Source organism: Pristiophorus japonicus, chromosome 13, assembly GCF_044704955.1.
Source record: "Pristiophorus japonicus isolate sPriJap1 chromosome 13, sPriJap1.hap1, whole genome shotgun sequence".
Lineage (NCBI taxonomy): Eukaryota > Metazoa > Chordata > Chondrichthyes > Pristiophoridae > Pristiophorus > Pristiophorus japonicus.
Genome location: NC_091989.1, coordinates 138,643,489 through 138,665,811, shown reverse-complemented (window position 1 = coordinate 138,665,811; position 22,323 = coordinate 138,643,489). Strand labels below are relative to the sequence as shown.

Here is a 22,323-nt window from a genome sequence, read left to right as displayed (position 1 = left end):
CATTCGGCCCATTGTGTCTGCGCCATCCAAAAAAGAGCTATCCAGCCTAATCTCACTTTCCAGCTCTTGGCCCATTCTCCTGTAGGCTATGGCGCTTCACGAGCATATTCTGGTACTTTTTAAATGCAATGAGGGTTTCTGCCTCTACCACCCCTTCAGGTAGTGAGTTCCAGACCTCCACCACCCTCTGGGTTTAAAAAGCTCTCAACTCCCCTCTAATCCTTCTACCAATTATTTTAAATTTATGCCCCCTGGTTATTGACCTCTCTGCTAAGGGAAATGGGAGAGTAGAACGAGCAGTGTGGCGGCCTAGCCCAGCAGGCTGAGCAGTAGCACGTGCTGGAGTAGGAGAGCTACGACAGTGAAAAGGGACATCACCAAGATCCAGGTCGGTGATTGGAGTGTGGGCACATACAGCAGGAGCAGCGAGGTCAGGGCGAAGGAGTGGCGAGAGATTATAGAGGGACGTGATCGGGGCCCAGGAGAGGCCTGAGTTTGGGGCGCACGGGCCTATCCACACTGCGATATGTGTGCGCACTAGGTCTGTGCAGCAGAGCTGGTGTCCAGTCGTCTTGGTTAATTCTTGCTACTGGACCAAGACCTAGTTCTGTCAAGCCCGTGTGGTGACTGGTGTGCATCTGTCACCACACATTAAAAAAATCCACGCATTGGCATCTTCAACCCTTCAATATGCAGTTCGGGACCTGGAATTTTAGGTCCTTCATTGAAACACCTGTGAACTTTTTGACGTGGAAGCAAGTCATCCTCGATTCGAGGGACTGCCTATGATGATGAAGGGAAATAGATCATAAGAACATAAGAATTAGGAGCAAGAGTAGGGCATTCCGTCCCTCGAGCCTGCTCCGCCATTCAATAAGATCATGGTTGATCTTCTACCTCAACTCCACTTTCCTGCACTGTCCCCATATCCCTTAATTCCCTTAATATTCAAATATCTAGCGATCTCCATCTTGAATATACTCAAAGACTGAGCCTCCACAGCCCTCTGGGGTAGAGAATCTGAGTGAAGAAGTTTCTCTTCATCTCAGTCCTATATGGCAGACTCCTTATTATGGGACTGTGACCCCTGGTTCTAGACTCCTCAGTCAGAGGAAACATCCTCACTGCATCTACCCTGTCAAGCCCTGTAAGAATGCTGTATGTTTCAATGAGATCACCTCTCATTCTTCTAAACTCTATAGGCCTAGTCTACTCAATCTCTCCGCATTTTACCAGGAACAAAGACCCCCTTCAGAGGATTTCACCAAACGAAAATCCATTAAGCCTCATTATATCATAGTCCTGACATATTGAATTCAGTAACTCCAGACTCCACTGTATTCGACTTTAATGAAAACAGAGGGTAAGAGTTCAGGGAACTTTCTCAGACTGGCAGAAAGTGGGAAGTGGTTTCTGGCAGGGATCCATGCTGTTTACTGTTGATCACCATATAGGAGGTATGGTATCAAAATTTGTAGATAAAGCAAATTGCTTTTTGGGGGGGTGGGGGAAGTGTAGCTCTGTGGAGGACTGTGCCAAAATGCAGGAAGATAAGCTTGCAGAATGGGCAGATAAATGGAAAATAAAATTCAATGTAGCAAGGACATAAGAAATAGTAGCAAGAGTAGGCCATTTGGCCCCTCGTGCCTGCTCTGCCATTCAATATCATGGCTGATTTTCTACTTCAATATCACTTGCCTGCACTACCCCATATCCCTTGATTCCCTTAATATCCAAAAATCTATCGATCTCTGTCTTGAACATACTCAATGACTGAGCTTCCACAACCCTCTGGGGTAGAGAATTCCAAAGATTCACCACCCTCTGAGTGAAGAAATTTCTCCTCATCTCAGTCTTAAATGGTGGACTCCTTATTCTGAGACTGTGACCCCTGGTTCTAGACACCCCAGCCAGGGGAAACATCCTCCCTGCATCCACCCTGTCAAGCCCTGTAAGAATTTTGTATGTTTCAATGAGATCATCTCTCATTCTTCTAAACTCTGAAGAATATAGGCCTAGTCTACTCAATCTCTCCTCATAGGGCAATCGCACTCATCCCATCCCAGGAATCAGTCTGGTGAACCTTTGTTGCACTCCCTCAATGGCAAGTATATCCTTCCTCAGGTAAGGAGACCAACACTATACACAATACTCCAGGAACGGTCTCACCAGGGCCCTATATAATTGCAGCAAGGCATCTTTACTCTTATACTCAAATCCTCCTGTTATAAAGGCCACCATACCATTTGCTTTCTTAATTGCTTGCTGTACCTGCATGTTAACTTTCAGTGATTCATGTGCAAGGACACCCAGGTCCCCCTGAACACCAACATTTCCCAATCTCTCACCATTTATAAAATACTCTGCTTTTCTATTTGTCCTCCCAAAGTGGATAACTTCACATTTCTCCACATTATATTCCATTTGCCATGTTCTTGCCCATTCACTTAGCCTGTCTATATCCCCTTGAAGCCTCTTTGCGTCCTGCTCACAACTTACATTCCTACCTAGCTTTGTATCATCAGCAAACTTGGATATATTATATTTGGTCCCCTCATCCAAATCATTGATATAGATTGTGAATAGCTGGGGCCCAAACACTGATCCTTGCGGCACCCCACTAGTTACAGCCTGTCAATCCGAAAATGACCCGTTTATTCCTTCTCTCTGTTTTCTGTCCGATAACCAATCCTCAATCCATGCTAGTATATTACCCCCAATCCCATGAGCCCTAATTTGGTTTAATAATCTCTTATGTGGCACCTTATCGAATGCCTTCTGAAAATCCAAATACACCACATCTACTGGTTCCCCCATATCTATTCTACTAGTTACAACCTCAAAGAACGAACAGATTTGTCAAACATGATTTCCCTTTCATAAATCCGTGTTGACTCTGCCTAATATTATTTTCTAAGTACCCTTTTACCACATCCTTAATAATAAATTCTAGCATTTTTCCTACAACTGATGTCAGGCTAACTGGCCCTTTTTCTCTCTCCCTCCTCTCTTAAATAGCGGGATTACATTAGCTACCTTCCAATCTTCGGGAATCGTTCTAGAATCAATGGAATTTTGGAAGATGACAACCAATGCATCCACTATCTCTATAGACACCTCATTCAAAATCCTAGGATGTAGGCCATCAGATCCAGGGGATTTATCGGCTTTCGGTCCTATTAATTTCTCTAGTACTTTTTTTTACGAATACTAATTTCTCTCTGTTCCTCATTCTCGCCAGTTCCTTGATTCTCCATTCTTCCCGGGAGGTTTTTTGTGTCTTCTGTGAAGAACCCCACTGGAAACAGTCTTCCAGACACAAAAACACCCATCGACCATTACCCTTTGCTTCCTGTCACTGAGCCAATTTTGGATCCAACTTGCCACTTCCCTTGGATCCCATGGGCTTTTACTTTTCTGACCAGTTTGCCATGTGGAAGCTTGTCAAAAGCCTTGCTAAAATCCACATAGACTACATCAAACGCTCCAACTTCATCAACCCTCCTTGTTACCTCTTTCAAAAGATTCAATCAAGTTAGTCAGATACGACCATCCCTTAACAAATCCATGTCGACTGTCCTTGATTAATTCATGCCTTTCTAAATGATGATTAATATCGGCCCTCAGAATTTTTTCCAATAATTTTTCCACCACTGAGGTTAGGCTGACTGACTTGCAGTTACTCGATCTATCCCTGCCTTCCTTTACAAACAATGGTACAACGTTAGCCTTCCTCCAGTACCACATCTGTAGCCAGAGAGGATAGGAAAATGATGGTCAGAGCCCCCGCTATTTCCTCCCTTGCCTCTCTTCACAGCCTGGGATTCATTTCATCCAGGCCTGGTGACTTATCTACTTTCAAACCCTTTAATATTTCCTCTCTCACTATATTTATCTCATCTAAGATTTCACACTCCTCCTTAACTACAATGTTTGCATCGTCCCTCTCTTTTGTGAAGACAGAGTAGGGACAGCTTTGGATAGTAACTGACTGCAATTCCTGACCTATGATCCTTGTTATGGAACTGGGTGTTCAAAATAGAAACAGATTCCATTCTTTAGCATTGACAGCAGTCTCCTTGATAAGCAGAGAAAAACTACCAAAAAAGAATTATGTACAAACATCAACACAGTACTACTGTGTAACACCTTCATATGAAGTGATAGCCTCATCTTCAAGATGATAACAGGAATGAGAAACTATAGTTATGAGGAGAGACTCGAGATATTTTGACTATTTCCACTGAAGATAAGAATAGAACTGATTTAGTAGAGGTTTGTAAAAATGCAGAGTTTTGATCGTGAAGTTGGAAAGATTTTTTCCTCTGGTTGGGAAGTCAATGGTGAGGGGTCTTCAATTTAAAATTGTCTTTGTTTGAGGAGAATGTTTAGGAGACATGACTTTGTCAGAGCATGAGCACAGGGAGTAGTTATGGCAGAGACCATTGCATCTTTTAAGGGAAGATAGATAACCATTTGAAGTAGAGCAAGATAAGAGGTATGGGGAAAGAGCATGGCAGTAAGATTAGTTTTGGTTAGCTCGGGCAAAGTGTTGATGACAATCTAAGAAGTAGATTGAAGGAGATAATGGGCTGGTTATTGTGCAGCACCTGAATTGTCAGCAGACGCAGTTATTAACTCAGTGTGCTTCAGTGATTCTGTCGTTATCACTGCATATGTAAATTTAGCTCTCTGTTGATTACAGTATCTCCTCCCCGTTACATTCCTTGATGAGGTCATCAGCACTCATAATTTAATCAAAAACATTGAGACATCAAGTAGACAAAAAATAATGTTGAGAAAATAAACATTGTTCTCAAACTGCTGAAATTTTTAAAAAGGTACGCTGGTAACAAGGTTCTCATTATAAGGAGATTATGAAGGGAAATTTGTATCCCACCAGAAACCACACACGTACTCAAAAAAAACTTAGAGATTTACCCAAAAGTTGTTAAACATCAATAACATATCAATATACATTATATATCAATTTCTGTATGCAGAAAAGTAGGTCTCCAATTTCTGAATTGACATCCCTGGGCCTGAAGGATAGCTTATACAAAGGACAATATAGACAGTTGCTTTTAGGATTTTATCTCAATTTGATAGCTTCGTGGGCCTGAGAATATTCATGGCTCATGTCATGTCTTGGGAGATTATTATCTTTAGGGTGCCATAGACTCTCTGAATTTTTTCGGTGGCATCACACAATGTAGAAGTGGCAAAATCACAGAATCTTTAAATCTTCAACTCTAAGCTACCAACGCCACTTGTCATTAAAACTGCTTTCATGTTATCAGTGATGTGCAGGTTTCGTGCAGCTGGCAGCAACACAGGAAATAAACTTTGCTAAGGCAGATGATCCGGAAGACCTAGGTTTTATTGGCTTTAGCAAATCTGGCAGTTTTATCCATGGTGCTGTTATCATCTGTATGAGGCCCAAGTCAGGAACCATCAGCTCTAGTAAAAGCACCAGCAACAATATTAAAGTAGTTCAAATATATTGGCAGGAAGAATAACCTATTTCATTCAATCACAGTATCTCTGGAATTAATTTTGCCAAGCTCAAGACTATCTGCTGATTAATATGTTTTATACTGATTACTGAAGTAGATCACAGACATCAGCAGTTTTCTGTGCTCTAAATTAAAAATGGTGCAGTTAGAGAAAATAAAAAAGCAGATGTTTGAGGATTAAAAGTGAGCAAATTAACAATTAAAAATTTGTATTCATAAAGAATGCACACAAGGAATAAATCTGCATTTAAAAGAAAAAAGGATGGAAAAACATGCTCTTAGATCAACTATTACAATGCGCATTACACTTGAAATCAATCAATATTCATTCCACTAATAACATTAGTGCAACTGGAACTCAATACTGCATTAAAACAATCACTCCATCACTTAGAAGTAGTTTTGAAAGTTGTAATTGGTTGAATTCATCAGCAACGATCAATCAGATCTTTTCAGTGGCTGTCCGCTAACTAGCCCTGGCATAATGTCAATAATAAAACTTCTCCTTGAATAGTAGTTCAGAATAATGCATGTGATATTGCTTCCAGACCATGCCAAGAAGTCAGGGCTTACTACAACCTGAAACTACCAATTAATCCTCTCCTCCAGTTTGTTTGCAGCCTCTTTAATATTAGTGCACAACATCTGTTCCTGATCTGAAATTATCCTTCAGTACCAGTCTGAAGTTACTTCAAGTATGTAAAACATCATGATTAAAAGAAACACCTAATGACCCAATCATTAATCACTCTTTTTCAGAAAAAAGGTTGCATTTTCAGACTTGCGCTTTCGTAGCTATCAAACTAACCATATCATAACCAGTTTATAGATTATATATGGTAAAATTATGCTGAATTTGCATAATTTTTTTTTAAAAAGCTGCAATTTGTTAACAGTGCACACAAAACATTTTAAATTAAAAATCCTGAACAGATTCCGTGCATAACAAGTTTCCAGTATCAAACAGGCCATGATGGGGGGGGGGGTTCTTAGCAGAAGTTACATTTTTGACTATAGAAATGAGAGGAAATGCGAAGGTTGAGTAAACTTACACCACTCTCATAAACCTTTAAATGACCTGTTGAAAAGCAAGACTGTTCAAGACATTGGTCAAGACACAAGAATAAAACCCCCCACTAGAAAAACCAATTTGAAATAGAGAAAAAATTGCAAAATAGGCAGCAGGTCTATTACAATCTGTAAATGCTTATGTTCTGGGTGTAGATCCTGCTACAGGACTGGAAACTGAAATAAGCATGGTTTTTACTGGATTAAATAAACAAAGAAATTCAGAATTCAGTCCTAAGAGATAAACTTATCTTCCCATTTCCAGTTCCATTAAAGAGTATATAATTTAAATGGTAACTTTTCTTTTCTCATGACAGTTTCACATTTCCAGTATTTTCTGCTTTTAATTCTGGACGTAAACTTCCTTGTTAAAAGGCCAGGTAATACTGTGGAGGGAACTCAATTAAGATTGCAAATCAGAGCATTTTACACCACTCCCAAAAGAAACCCTTGATGATGCTGACTTCTAAGTATACCAACTTGAATTTCCTATTTTCCAAGGTCAAGTGCATGTCTATACTCTCTAATCCCTCATATTTTATTTATTCTATCCCTTCTAAGCATTTTGCACATGCCTGTTTGTTTTCCCCAGGTCTCTGTTAAAGCCACGTCTAACCACCTCCTCAGTAACATGCTTGTTTTATTTTTCTATTAGTATAAAAATAATTTGTCGGAGATAAAATGAAAAACCTGGATGGCAGGTTTGAACATCTGGTCATGTATCCAAAATTCAGTGCCTACTATCACTGTTTTTAAAAAATTCCTACAAGGGATGAGGGCGTTGTTGACAAGACCAGCATTATTTGTTCATCTCTAATTGCCATTGAGAAGGTGGCGGTGATCCGCCTTATTGAACTACTGCAGTCCGTGAGGTGAAGGTACTCCAACAGTAATGTCAGGTAGGGAGTTCCAGGATTATGACTCAGCAATGATGAAGGAACAGCGATATATTTCCAAGTCAGGATGGTAGGTGACTTGGAGGGGAACTTGAAGGTGGTGGTGTTCCCATGCGCCTGCTACCTTTGTCTTTCCATGTGGTAGAGGTAGCAAGGTAGGGGTCCTATTCGCTGGAATATTGTGTGAATCCATGTTGTGGTGAGGAGAATGTTGGTAAAGTGGGCACATATTTTATGGCGAGTTGTGCATTTATTATGCCAGTCGTGACGAACTGCTTGTACCTGCTGTCTGCAAAGGAACAACAACTTGTATTTATATAGCGTCTTTAACGTAGTAAAACGTCCCAAGGCGCTTAACAGGAGTATTATGAGACAAAAAAATGTGACACCGAGCCACATAAGGAGAAATAAGGGCAGGTGACCAAAAGTTTGATCAAAGAGGTAGGTTTTAGGGAGCGTCTTAAAGGAGGAGGGAGAGGAGAGAGGCGGAGAGGTTTCGGCAGGGAATTCCAGAGCTTAGGGCCGAGGCAACAGAAGGCATGACCACCAATGGTTGAGCGATTATTATCAGGGATGCTCATGAGGACAAAATTAGAGGAGCGCAGATATCTCAGGGTGTTGTGGGGCTGGAGGAGATTGCAGAGAAAGGGAGGAGCGAGGGCATGGAGGTATTTGAAATTAAGGATGAGAATTTTGAAAATGAGGTGTTGCTTAACCGGGAGCCAATGTAGCACAGGTGTAATGGGTGAACATCATGGGCCTTTGTGAGAACACCACTGCAGGTCGGGGTTATAAAGAGAGCTAGAACTCTGGGCCCTGGAACATCATGGGCCGCCCTGACCTGTGTGAGAACACCACCGTAGGTCGGGGCTATAAATAGAGCTGGAGTGCCGGGCCCTGGAACATCGTGGGTGAAGGTGCGGTGAATGAGGGTACAATGGCCCCAGAAGCGCCGAGGGCCCAGGGGCAGCACAGGCCTGCCCACACTGCGATGTGTGTGCGCACTAGGTCTGTGCAGCAGAGCAGGCCTCCAGTCGTCCTGGTTCAATCCTTGCCACTGGATAAAGGCCTAGCTCTGTTGAGCCCATGTGATGGTTGATGTGCAACGGTCACCACACGTTAAAAAAATCCACGCACAGGCATCTTCCACCCCCTCAATTGGAGTTCAGGACTGGAATATCAGGTCCTTCATTGAAACATCTATGAACTCTTGTGGAAGCAAGTCATCCTCGTTCGAGGGACCGCCTATGAAGTCGATGGGTGAACGGGATTTGATGCGAGTTAAGTCATGGGCAGCCAAGTTTTGGATGACCTCAAGTTTACATATGGTTGAATGTGGGAGGCCAACCAGGAGTGCATTGGAATAATGCAGTCTAGAGATAACAAAGGCATGGACGAGGGTTTCAGCAGCGGATGAGCTGAGGCAAGGGCGGAGACGTGCGATGTTACAAAGGTGGAACTAGGTGGTCTTAGTTATGCTGCGGATATGTGGTCGGAGCCCATCTCAGGATCAAATATGATACCAAGGTTGCGAACAGTGTGGTTCAGCCTCAGACAGTTGTTTGGGAGAGGAATGGAGCCAGTGGCTAAGGAACGGAGTTCGTGGTGGGGACCGAAAACGATGGCTTCAGTCTCCCCAATATTTAATTGGAGAAAATTTCTGTTCATCCAGAACTGGATGTTGGACAAGCAGTCTGACAATTTAGAGACTGTGGAGTGGCCGAGAGAAGTGGTGGTGCGGTAGAGTTGGGTGTCATCAGCCATACATGTGGAAACTGACGCTGTTTTCAGATGATGTCGCCAACGGCCAGTATGCAGATGAGGATAGATCCTTGGGGGACACCAGAGCTAATGATGTGGAAGCGGGAAGAGAAGCAGTTGCAGGTTATTCTTTGGCTATGATTAGATAGATAAGAATAGAACCAGGCGACTGAAGTCCCACCCATCTGGACGACGGCGGAGATGCGTTGGAAAAGGATGGAGTGGGCAACCGTGTCAAACGCTGCAGACAAGTCAAGAAAGATGAGGAGGTTAAATACTAACTTGTCAGTTCACCATTGATCCAACTAGTAGCCATTTTGCTTGAGAAGGCGATAGGTTGATAGACAGCATTGAGTTGGCTCCAACATATCGGCTAATGTAAGTTCATAATCAAATCAACCCCATGTGGAAAACTTGATAATCCAATTCCTGAGCTTGGCATGTCTGCAGCACTCAAGGACACTGTTGATGAATGATCAGCCATCCTGGCTTACTAAATGGAATGTGGAGAGAAAAGCTGTCTTGGTGGGGGGGTGGTGGGGGGAGATTTGGATGACAGTCTTTTACTTCCAAAAAAAGGGAAATTGCTAAGATATTCCATAAAGTGGCCCAGCAAAAACAGACAACATTCCAATTGTGGAAAATAAATCTGAGTGCCAAGCAGTCCTGGGATTTGAAGATGATAACTTGTTTAGAATTCCAGTGCTACCATTTGCTGGACTCCCTAGTTACATTCCACAACAATGCTGACTGATCAGTACTGCTTTGATTACTACAAATAAAGATGCTGTAATGATATATATATATTTTTTAACAAGAGTATAGAAAGTACAGGGGTGAAATTAAAAAGGACATTAAGAAAACAAAGAGAGAGCATGAAAAATTATTGGCAAGTAAAATCAAGGAAAACCCAAAGATGTTTTATAAATATATTAAGAGCAAGAGGATAACTAAAGAAAGGGTAGGGCCTATTAGAGACCACGAGGGTAATCTGTGTGTGGAGGCAGGAGATGTGGGTATGGTTCTTAATGAATACTTTGCGTCTGTTTTCACAAAGGAAAGGGGCAATGCAGATACTACTATCGGGAGGAGGAGTGTGAAATATTAGATGAAATAAATAGTGAGGGAGGAGGTATTAAGGGGTTCAGCAGCTTTGAAAGTGGATAAGTCCCCAGGTCCGGATGAAATGTATCCCAGGCTGTTAACTGAAGCAAAAGAGGAAATAGCAGAGGCTTTGACCATCATTTTCCAATCCTCTCTGGCTTCAGGTGTGGTGCCAGAGGACTGGAGGACTGCTAATGTGATACATTAGGTATAGACTGAGTAACTACAGGCCAGTCAGCCTAACCTTGGTAGTGGGAAAATTATTGGAAAAAATTCCAAAGGGCAGGATAAATCTTCATTTAGAAAGACCCCACGGATTAATCAAGGACAATCAGCACAGATTTGTTAAGGGAAGGTCATGCCTGAATAACTTGATTGAATTTTTTGAGGAGGTAACAAGGAGGGTTGATGAGGGTAGTGCATATGGATTATGCATATGATAGTGTATATGGATTTCAGCAAGGCTTTTGAGAAGGTGCCACATGGCAGACTGATCATGAAAGTAAATGCCCATGGGATCCAGGGCAAAGTGGCAAGTTGGATCCAAAATTGCTCAAAGGCAGGAAGCAAGGATAATGGTCGATGGGTGTTTGTGTGACTGGAAGGCTGATATAGTGGGGTTCCGCAGGGCTCAGTACTAGATCTCTTGCTTTTTGTGGTATACATTAATGATCTAGACTTGCATATAGGGGGTAAGATTAAGAAGTTTGCAGATGATACTAAAATTGGCTGTGTGGTTGATAATGAATAAGAAAGCTGTAGATTGCAGGAAGATATCAATCAACTGGTCAGGTGGGCAGAACAGCGGCAAGTGGAATTTAATTCGGAGAAGTGTGAGGTAATGCATTTGGGAAGGGCTAACAAGGAAAGGGAATACACATTAAATGGTAGGACACTGAAAGTGTAGTGGAACAAAGGGACCTTGGAGTGCATGTCCACAGATCTGTGAAGGTAGCAGGCCAGGTAGATAAGGTGGTTAAGAAGGCATCAGGAATGCTCGCCTTTATTAGCCAAGGCATAGAATACAAGAGTAGGAGGGGTTTATTCTTGGACTGGAAAAAACACTACTTAGGCCAAAGCTAGAATACTGCATGCAGTTCTATCACCGCATTACAGGAAGGATGTGATTGCACTGGAGAGGGTACAGAGGAGGTTGCCGGGAATGGAGAATCTTAGCTATGAGGACAGATTGGATAGGCTGGGTTTGTTTTCCTTGGAACAGAGGAGGCTGAGGGGAGACTTCATTGAGGTGTATAAATTTTATAAGGGGCCTAGATATAATGGATAAAAAGGGCCTATTTCCCTTTGCAGAGGTGTCAATAACCAAGGGGCATAAATTTAAAGTAATTGGTAGAAGGTTTAGAGGGGATTTGAGGGGAAATTTCTGAACCCAGAGGGTTGTGAGGGTCTGGAACTCACTGCCTGAAAGAGTGATAGAGGCTGAAACCCTCACCACATTTAGGGCCCAAATTTGCCCAGGAGTTGCTCTGTTTTTTTTGGAGCAACTTGATTTTTCTGGAGTATCTTAAAAATCCCCATTCTGCACATTTAATTTGCGCCAGTGTAAGTGGGTTAGTTAGGATTTTTTTTGGTTTCGTTTTTTTTTCCAAAAGGGGGCGTTACCAGACACCTACGCCCATTTTGGCCATTTATGCCAGTTTTGGCCAGTTAAGCCAGCTAATAGTTGCTCCAAACTAACTTAGGCCAGTGTATGTGGCCACAGAAAACCCTTGCAGAGTTAAGAAATCAACGCAGGTCATCATCATCATCATAGGCAGTCCCTCGGAATCGAGGAAGACTTGCTTCCACTCCTGAAGTGAGTTCTTTGGTGGCTGAACAGTTCAATACGAGAGCCACAGACTCTGTTACAGGTGAGACAGATAGTCGTTGAGGGAAGGGGTGGGTGGGACTGGTTTGCCGCACGCTCTTTCCGCTGCCTGCGCTTGATTTCTGTATGCTCTCGGCGTTGAGACTCGAGGTGCTCAGCGCCCTCTCGGATGCACTTCCTCCACTTAGGGCGGTCTTGGGCCAGGGACTCCCAGGTGCCAGTGGGGATATTGCACTTTATCAGGGAGACTTTGAGGGTGTACTTGTAGCGTTTCCGCTGCCCACCTTTGGCTCGTTTGCCGTGAAGGAGCTCAGAGTAGGGAGTCTTGTGTCTGGCATGTGGACTATGTGGCCTGCCCAGCGGAGCTGATAGAGTGTGATCAGTGCTTCAATGCAGGGATGTTAGCCTGAATGAGGACGCTGATGTTGGTGCGCCTGTCCTCCCAGGGGATTTGTAGGATCCTGCGGAGTCATCGTTGGTGATATTTCTCCAGCAACTTGAGGTGTCTACTGTACATGGTCCATGTCTCTGAGCCATACAGGAGGGCGGGTATTACTACAGCCCTGTAGACCATGAGCTTTGTGGCAGTTTTGAGGGCGTGGTCTTCAAACACTCTTTTCCTCAGGTGGTCGAAGGCTGCACTGGCGCACTGGAGGCTGTGTGGGATCTCGTCGTCGATGCCTGCTCTTGTTGATTGGAGGCTCCCGAGATATGGGAAGTGGTCCACGTTGTCCAGAGCCGTGCCGTGGATCTTGATAATTGGGGGGCAGTGCTGTGCGGTGAGGTCAGGCTGGTAGAGGACCTGTGTCTTATGGATGTTTAGCGTGAGGCCCATGCTTTCGTACCCCTCAGTAAATACGTCGACTATGTCCTGGAGTACTGCCTCTGTATGTGCGCAGAAACAGGTGTCAACCGCATACTGTAGCTCGACGACAGAGATTGGGGTGGTCTTGGATCTGGCCTGGAGACGGCGAAGGTTGAACAGATTCCCACTGGTTCTGTAGTTTAGTTCCACTCCAGTGGGGAGCTTGTTGACTGTGAGGTAGAGCATGGCGGCGAGAAAGATTGAGAAGAGGGTTGGGGCGATGACACAATGACTTGACTAAAGAATATGAATAGGATCAAACAGCTATACAGCTATCGAGGACCGACAAACTTCGCAAAGTTAATTTACTATACAACAGAAGCATTCATGGAAGCTTAAACTACAAAAATAAAAGTAGTAAAGAGACAAAACATATTTACATAATTTTTTCAAAATATACAAATAAAAAATAGAAGTACCTCCTGCAAAAATAGAAGTATTTTCATTAACAGGGTTAAGGAAAGTCTTGAGTAAGCTCATGAAAATTACTGGCTACACAGTTATCACACCCTCCCTCCACCCCACCCCGCCCGCCCACCCCATCAAAACTCTCCTCTCTTCTCCCCCCCCCATCAAAACTCTCCTCTCTCCTCCCCCCCAGATCAAAACTCTCCTCCTTCCTCCCCCCCTCCCACCGCCACCCCCAATCAAAACTCTCCTCTCTTCTCCCTCCCCCCCCAACCCATCAAAACTCCTCTCTCCTCCCATCCGGATCAAAACTCTTCTCCTTCCCCCCACCCTCCTCCTTACCCCCACCCCCCGATCAAAACTCTTTCCCGCCCGATCAAAAGTCTCCCCGCACCAACCTGTTTCTTGTAGCCCTCAGTGCGGGAAGGCAGCAGCCAGCCTGTGCGGCAAGCCACTCGGCCTGGGATAGGGGCGGGACATGTTGGGTCCCACGCTGCAGGCACGCATCATCACAATCATGGGAGGAGCTACTGCACATGCGCGACGCTCTACTGCGCATGCGGACAGCTGCCGGCACTCTTTTAGGCGCAGGGCCCTAGCTCCGTCCCCTACTGGACTCGCCACACCAAGCCCCAGGAGAGTCGGCAGAGGGGCCAGAATCCGGGGACATCTTTTTGGCGCCGTTTGGATCGTAGGAAGTCGCGGATCTTACATGAGTGCGCTGAAAAAATGGGTGGGCCAAATTTGGGACCTTAAAAAGTACTTGGATGTGCAGTTGAAGTGCTGTAACCTGCAGGGCTACGGACCTAGAGCTGGAAAATGGGATTAGGCTGGATAGCCTCTTGTTGGCTGCCACTGACACAATGAACCGAAATGGCCTCATTCCGTGCTGTAAATTTCTATGATTCTATACCTATTGCTTTCTATCTATAATGAGAAAATAAACTTCTAATTATCTATTAAAAGTTTTACCTGAATTTGATAAAGATTGATTTAATTTCAAAACTGTGCTTGATAAATATATACAACTTGGATGCGACAGATTCTACTTACCAATGACTTTAACAAAGTAAGCATCAGCATCAAAGTTATTTCGCAAAGCATGGATGGTGAACTCTGAATTTTCCTTATTTTCATTTAATACAAGCAAGTCCAAGATACCCTGCCATAAAAAGATCATAACGAGAAATATTAGTGTTACTTGAAAATTCATGTTTTTTGACCATGGTGATCATATTTTCTTCATTTGTTACTAAATACAGTTGCACATACTAATATGCCATTTACACCTTTCATTAAAAGGAAGATATAGTGCTTTTTAAGACATATATTCAAATCCTCCTGTTCAGCAATGAACATGGTATACTTTAAAGCTGAACAAGATAATCTACAGGAGGATTTGAATATACTCAGATGAATTGGGCACACAGGCAGCAGATGAAATTCAATGTAGAGAAATGCAAAGTATGTCACATGGGGACAAAAAAAATCCAGGAAGGGACTATTACTTAAATAGAAAGAAAATAAAGTGCTTGGAAAATGAATGATTGACAATAAATTGAAGCGATTGCAACAATGCTCGGTAGCAGCGGGTAATGCAAATCAGTTGTTTGGATGTTTTAAAAGGTTAATATTGAGCCGAAATAGTGAGGTAATGCTTCCACTTTAGAAATCAATCATTGGTGTGGCTGCACTTAGAATACAGTGTACAGTTCTGGTCGCCACTGTCCAAAAGGATATTGCAGTTATTAAAAGGATACAGAAGAGAGCAACCAGAATGATTGAGGGGATGGAGGGATTGGATTATAAGCGATTATGCAAATTGGACACCAGAAGAGGTTGAGAAATGATATGATTGGTGTTTTTTAGGATTCTAAAGGGACTAGATAATGCGGACCATGACAAGCGATTTCATCTTGTCCAGAACAGTACAATCAGAGGGCATGGTCTGGCTTGAAGGGGAAAAATTCAAAGCTAATCTGTGGAAACATTATTTCAGTGAGCGAGTGGCCAATCTATACAACAGACTCCCTAGGGTGATGGTGGATGCAGATATTATTGACTCATTCAAATGCAAATGAGATTTCTTTTAGAAAACAACATTTTAGGATACAGTATACGAGTTATTTGAAACATAACGTGGTAATAGTTTGCTTGGGAGGAAGAGGTGACTTTGGGCCAATGATTTTCAAAGTTCTCCACCAGTGGGGTTTTCCTTGCCGCATGTCTGCGCCCATTGTACATTCATTGAATGAGGTTGATTGCTATGATTAGTCAACAACTTTATTATAATTATATCATGTGACTACCAGGGTGCTAGAAGGTGAACTAGATGGACCTTTATCTTTTTTTGTCTCGAAATTCCTATGTTCGTGAGACATTACCAGAATTCAAAACTTTGTTGATCAAAGCTGCACTGATTTAACCTATTTGAAATATTCTTATAATTAAACTTGTACACATTTTATGAAATATGAGAGAATACCCTTTGTAATATGTGATGAACTGAAACCAATTTTATGTTTGGTGTAGCAGTCTTCTACTTTACAAGTAGTAATATACTGTGTATCAAATTTTTCATGGTGAGAAACTTATTGTAAAGAATGAAATAACCAGATTGCTAATATTTTGGGTCTGATTTCTAAACTGAATAATTATGATTTCATTCGTGAAGCAATGCCGATTTTCATACCCAGATTGCCAGCTTATAGCACTGATAAGGTAACTGTAACAGTCTAATATGAATAAAAGGTACGGCAAATATTATAGAGGTTAAAAGGTTTGTTTTATAAATACATGATTATGGGTTGAAGTCCTAGAACTAGCAATGGATGTGATAAGTCGAGTTACTTCTTAGCCCATTCATAAGGCAATCAGTCTCAGTACTGTCAAAATTCAAGATGTTCTTGTCTCACCAGTCTCCTCAGTCAGAAAGGCTGTGTGGCTGAAAACTCATGAGGGAAACAAATTGCACAAGAAGGATGGAGCTTGTAATGATTGACTCAATTATAAAGTGTAATCTATCTGCTATTTCTGTGGCCTTTTGCACTCTAAGTGCATCTTTAACCTCCAGCATTCTTTACATGTAGAGACTGTCTATTTACATGCTGCTCAGGGAGCAAATACTCATCCTTTTTAATGACATATTTTATTTTTTGCCCAGGATGTTGATGTCCTTGTGTGCTTAAAGATTGATACCAACTTCTACCACTTAGTAACAGTTCACCAAGTTAGGATAAATATTCTTACTTACATGGATATGAGTTATTGTAACTGTTCCTAATTCTTAACAGATACCCAAAACTTGTAACATTAAATTTTTTTAAAGGAAAAGTTTTATATCTGAAACGTCAACTGTCTTGTGTATTCTCAATGTATTCTGCCTGACATGCTGAGTATCTCCAGTGTTTTCTATTTTTGCCTCAGTGAATAATGCATTTTAAATTTATTTCAGCTGCAACATTTTTAAATTAAGCTTTTAAAAATTTTCTTCTGCAAATTATCTCCCCCTGTCTGCTTCCATATCAGCTAACTACATACAACTAATCTTCACTGAATAGGAAAGTGCACAAGAACAGGCCAACCCACTGACATTGTTACAGTCATGCCAATGGTCAGCACCAGATAACACATCGGAATGCCATAGGAAGGGATCTCAGACAATTATCTCTCCTTCCTGTAAATTATCAAGCAGAGGCCAGCCAACAGTGCCCTCTCTGAGGCAGTTCAAAAACGAATGTGACTTGGATTCAAACTTGGGTTTCCAACATGACAGTAAAAAAATTTAAACATTTTCAATTTCAGATCTATTTATGCCTTGAATTAAGAAACTGCTCTTACAAATCCTCCCACTTACACCAAAATAATTGTCTTTAATAAAACTAGAAATTTCACCACACTTAGTCAATTGAGTGGAATCACAGATGTGCATATCAATGTTCTAATTGTAGATGAACATTTCTCCTTTACAGATTAGTTTAAAATTAAGATGATGAGTGCACAAAATAAAGCAGTTTTCTAATTTGGCCAATATTGGAAAAAAAATCTCTCCTCCAAACTCCTCCTGTAATCATTTTTCCTGAGAGCAGTATTACAGCATTCCATCACATGGGGTAAATAATCTCAGAGCAGGCAATTCAAACATAAGGGACATCAAAACCAAAACCAATCCTGTCCTCACCCAGGTCCATATAGCTGTACTTTTTAGCAAGGGTCACTTACAGGAATCAGTACCAGGAACCATGGCTGTTTTTTTCTCTTCCCAGCCCAGGGTTGTTAATTCCCTTTCATCACCTTGGTTGAGATCTACAATATCAGCATACATCAGGGATTGAATCTGAAAACTTCCGAGTTTGTAGAAATCATTACCACATTGGTTGGTGAATATACCCAATCAGTAAAGTTCCCCAATATGAGCAGTTGTAAAAGGTTGGGCACAGAGTTAATATTAATAATGGGCAAAAGATAATTACGAGCTCAAAGCTGAACTTACATCTTCATAAATGTCAAAGAAGGTTGCCACAACAGCATTCTTGATTTGGTTTAAATCGGACAGCTCCCAAAGGACCCTAAACATTCGACCCACTGTCCTGCAGCTTGCATCATTGCATGGAACATTTTCCAGTAGAAAAGCTTGCTTGTTGCTGCAAAAAGAGAAAGTGTGATCTTTAAATAATTCTGTTTAAAACAAAGTGCAAATTAATAATTGATTTGGAGGCATACTGGGGGCAATTGACATGTTGGCAAGTGTAAAATGGGCGAGACTGCTTCGGTCACCTGTTATACACCCCCGCCTGATTTTTCTTTCTATTAAAGGTGTATAATGGGAAGCGCATCTGATATCGTCTGTTTTACACCATCGCCAGAAATGAAAATGACCCTGACTAATATTACACAAATTGTAGGGTGAATTTTGTTTATACTGTATCATTTGAACTACCTAACGTCAGCATCAAGGTCCCTCTATTCTGCTGAATCACAGAAGAAGACTAGTTACTGATATTTTCTTCATTCCCACATCAGCCATCCTGTGCTCCCTCTTAGTGACATTGCTAGCTTTGCTGAATTAGAGGTAGTTTTTGGTCATAGGTTCATGCCTACCAGGACCTAATTTTAGACTGCTGAAACTGTTTCGAGGCATCATCAAAAACCTTCACTTCATTAGTCTGGACTGGATTTGATTTCAGGTCCCAGAGGTGAAAGATCAGCTCCCAAGATTACATGGTTAATAAATAATGTACTAGGATTCATATACAAAACAAAAAAACAGGTATTTTGCAATCTTCCTGCAGTTCACACTGCACGGGTAATATTTTTGTCGATAAATCTAATACAGCCTGATGGTTAAAGCTATCTTAGACTGTAAAACATTCAAATGGTCTAGGGGCTGGCTGTAACGCTTGATGGATCAGAAATATACTTCAAAACAAGACAGTTTCTTTCTAGATTGTTATTTGTGCTGTTGAATGCCATTTTGAAAATTGGTATAAAACAGCAGGAGGTGAACACGCTCAGATATTTTTGGACAGTCTGGAGCCAACTTAGTCAGTCTATCATATTTTCAACTATCAACTTTTTTTTTACATTACTGACAAATCACCAACATTTTCAAAGAAAAAACAATTAACATTCCAGGAACCATACTAAAAGCTGCAGTGTCATTTTAGACAAGCAATCTTGTTTACAACCTACTACACTATTTCAAACAGATAACAACCCATCTGTTGCTAATCACTGAAGCTTTCAAAATGCAAATGCATTCCATGTGAAGGATTACAGATTACTTATTACTTCCTTTCAGATAAGCCATTTATCCAAAGAGGAATGTTCCAAAATCTGTAATTTCCTGAAAATCTAAGTTGATATTGCAGCCCTCCTGACCTTTCATTTATTTCTTGTCAGGAGCCAACACTTTGCATCATGAAGAAGCTGATCAAATAAATCTCATCACAGATGAGCAGATCACTAGGAGGGGGTCCTAACCTTTTAATTGCTTCTAAAACACATTTTGGAGGGACTAACTATAATCACACACCATCTGGCTTTTTCAATTCTGTCAGTGACAACTCCGAGGTACAGGATGATGTCACACAGTATGCCTAATAATTAAATTGTTTGAGCTATAATTACAAACACTGTTATTAACCCTTCATAGACTCTTGATGTTCACATAGCAAGTTTGGAACTTGCACTGCATGAAACAATCTAGTCAGCAAAATTTCAATATGTAATATTAACAGAATATACATTAAACCCCCAAATATAAATTACTTAAAATGAGTGGAATTAACACAGATTTCTAAAGCCATTACATAATATACACAGCATTTACATTAAAAAAAATTGTTTCAACATCCACTGCACTTCACACACCAGCGTCTTGCCAAAATTGAAAGCATTTGACCAGCACCCAGGCCTGCGCCTACCACTCAAAGCACGTGGTATATGGTGACCTGGGGCAATTCACTCATTTTCTTTCTCTTGTTGAAGTTTACCTGGAATTTACTATTGTGCCTCCCTGACAGCATCACTGAGTTTCAGACCATGACAAGTTCGAACTGAGAATGCAAATTTCAGATTTTAACAGCTTCATTTGAAAAAACCTCAAAAAACAAAAATGTAAAACTATGGGCTCAGTTTTCCCCAATGCCGGTTTTTGGCACATTGCAAGAGTTGCGCACATTTTTTTGGCTCCGACTACTCCAAAAAAATTATTGGAAGTTTCCCCATTCTATTTTTTTTTTGAAAACAACTTCCAATCCCACCTTCCAGACCAGAGCATGGATGAAGCCCCCACTGTTGTACTCACTCTGGAGGAGGTGCAGGTGCCATCCATTGAGGTGCGAGGCCCTTTCCTCAGTGGTACGAGTGGTGGGACATTCCATGATTTCTCACAGTCCGAGGCTGGGGATTCCAATGGGGTGCAGCGAGGCACACCCAGGGCCCCACCATCCGAGGCGGCGGGTGCAGTGAGCCACACCCATGGTGAGGAGGGGAAGGAGAGCTCGACAGCGCCCTCCTGAGGTGCAGGATCTAACAGATGTGGTTCAGATGATGGCAATGAGTGCAGAGAGCACTGACCTTACGCGATCACTCCTGGACACAATCAGTGGGATGGGTGATGAGGTATCGGGACTGTTGGGAGAAGTAACAACATTCTCACAAGAAATGGGAACACTGTCCGGGCACATGAGGGAGGGAATGTCGCCGGTAGCTGATTCATTGTCAGTGAACATGAGGGAGGGAATGTTGCAGGTAGTTGAGACACTGTCAGGGCACGAGGGAGGGAATGTCAGAGTTAGCTGCTGCAATAAGGGAACACACCCAGACCCCACGGCCATTGACAGAATCAACTGCCACTCCCACTGCAATCCCCAGATCAGCCTCTGAAGAGGCCCAAGCCGGGACTTTCGCATTACTACCTGCCCACGCCCCTCATCAAGAAGTGCGCATTACCCGAGATGCTCGAAAGAATAAGCTTGGTTCCAACTTGAGAAATGCTGCGCCATCGCCTGCGGGAAGGGGTGGAGTCAACAAGACCAAGCGCATCGGGCGGTCTTAGAATAAGGTGGAGGAGAGATGGGTGCAGTCTTTCTTTGCTGCTGTTATTATTGTTGTTACTATTGTAACTGTTCTCAAATTAAAAGTTTTGTGTAAGTTATGCAAATTTACAAGTTTAAAAGTTTGTAAATGATCTTAAAGTTTGTAAGTGATCTTAACTGAAAACTTTAAAGTTTGATTCAAGAATATTTTTATTAAAATTAAGTGCAAACAAGTGTTACATTTTTGAATAAAATATATTTTAAATTATAATTGAATCATTTCCATTATTTGTTCCATTAACACAACACAACATTACGGAACAGGTCCAAACAGTAAACATGGTCCATTTGGAATAGTTGCTGCTGAGCCTTTAGGCAGCAAAGCGTTCACAGATGAGCTACTGGCGCAAGGTTCGAGAAATCAATAAAGGAGCACAATGGCCTGCCCTACTCCGCCGTTGTGCTCTGGGTTAAGGTAGTTGCATGGCTTCCTCCTCCTCCTCGTCATCAGCCTAATCATCAGCCGCTATCACCTCAGGTGTGTCTCCTATTACCAGCTGCTGCTGCCTCATGATGGCTAAGTTATGCAGCATACAGCACACAACAGTGAACTGACCGACAATCTCAGGGGAGTATTGCAAGTAGCCTCCGAAATGATCCAGGCATCAGAAACGCTATTTCAAGATGCCAATGGTCCTCTCTGTGATGCTGCATATCGCAATGTGAGACATATTGTATTTCAGGTCAGCTTCTGTCTGGGTTACGCGTAGGGGCGTCATGAGCCAGGTGGCGAGGCCGTACCTTTTGTCACCCAGCAGCCAGCTCTGCCCTTCTGCCTGCTACGGAAACATGGCAGATATAGCGCTTTCGCTTAGGATGAATGAATCATAGATGCTCCCAGAGTATCTCGCATCAACTGACATGATGCGATGCAAGTCGTCACAGGTGAGCTGCACATTAATGAAGTAGAAGCCTTTTCTGTTCCTGTACATCTTGGAATCCTCAAAAGGTGCTCGCAAGGCGATGTGGGTACAATCAGTGCAGCCCTGCACCTTTGGGAAGCCAGCAATCCTAGAGAAGCTCACAGCCCTGTCACACATTGCTTGGGTGGTTATGGGGAACTTTATGTAGTCATTCCTCCGAGCATATAGTGCAGCAGTCACCTGCTGAATGCACATGTGTTGCATGTTGAGAATTAGCGCACACATCCCCAGTTGTGGCCTGGAATGATCCAGATGCATAGAATGAAAGTGCAGCTGTAACCTTCACTTCAACTAACAAAGCAGTCCTCCTGACGCTTCTAGGTTGCAGGTCGACTTTTACTAACTCACAGATC

General features: G+C 42.3%; 1 protein-coding gene across 1 annotated transcript in view; it reads right to left on the bottom strand.

Moving 5' to 3' along the window:
• Nucleotides 1-22,323, bottom strand: part of itfg1 (integrin alpha FG-GAP repeat containing 1) — a 331,482-nt gene that overhangs the window by 122,633 nt on the left and 186,526 nt on the right. The window contains exons 11-12 of the mRNA XM_070898049.1: nt 17,939-18,089; nt 14,500-14,608 (exon numbers count right to left, since the gene is read on the bottom strand). Of these exons, the coding sequence (XP_070754150.1) occupies nt 14,500-14,608; nt 17,939-18,089 (260 nt within the window). The remainder of the gene's footprint in view (nt 1-14,499; nt 14,609-17,938; nt 18,090-22,323) is intronic.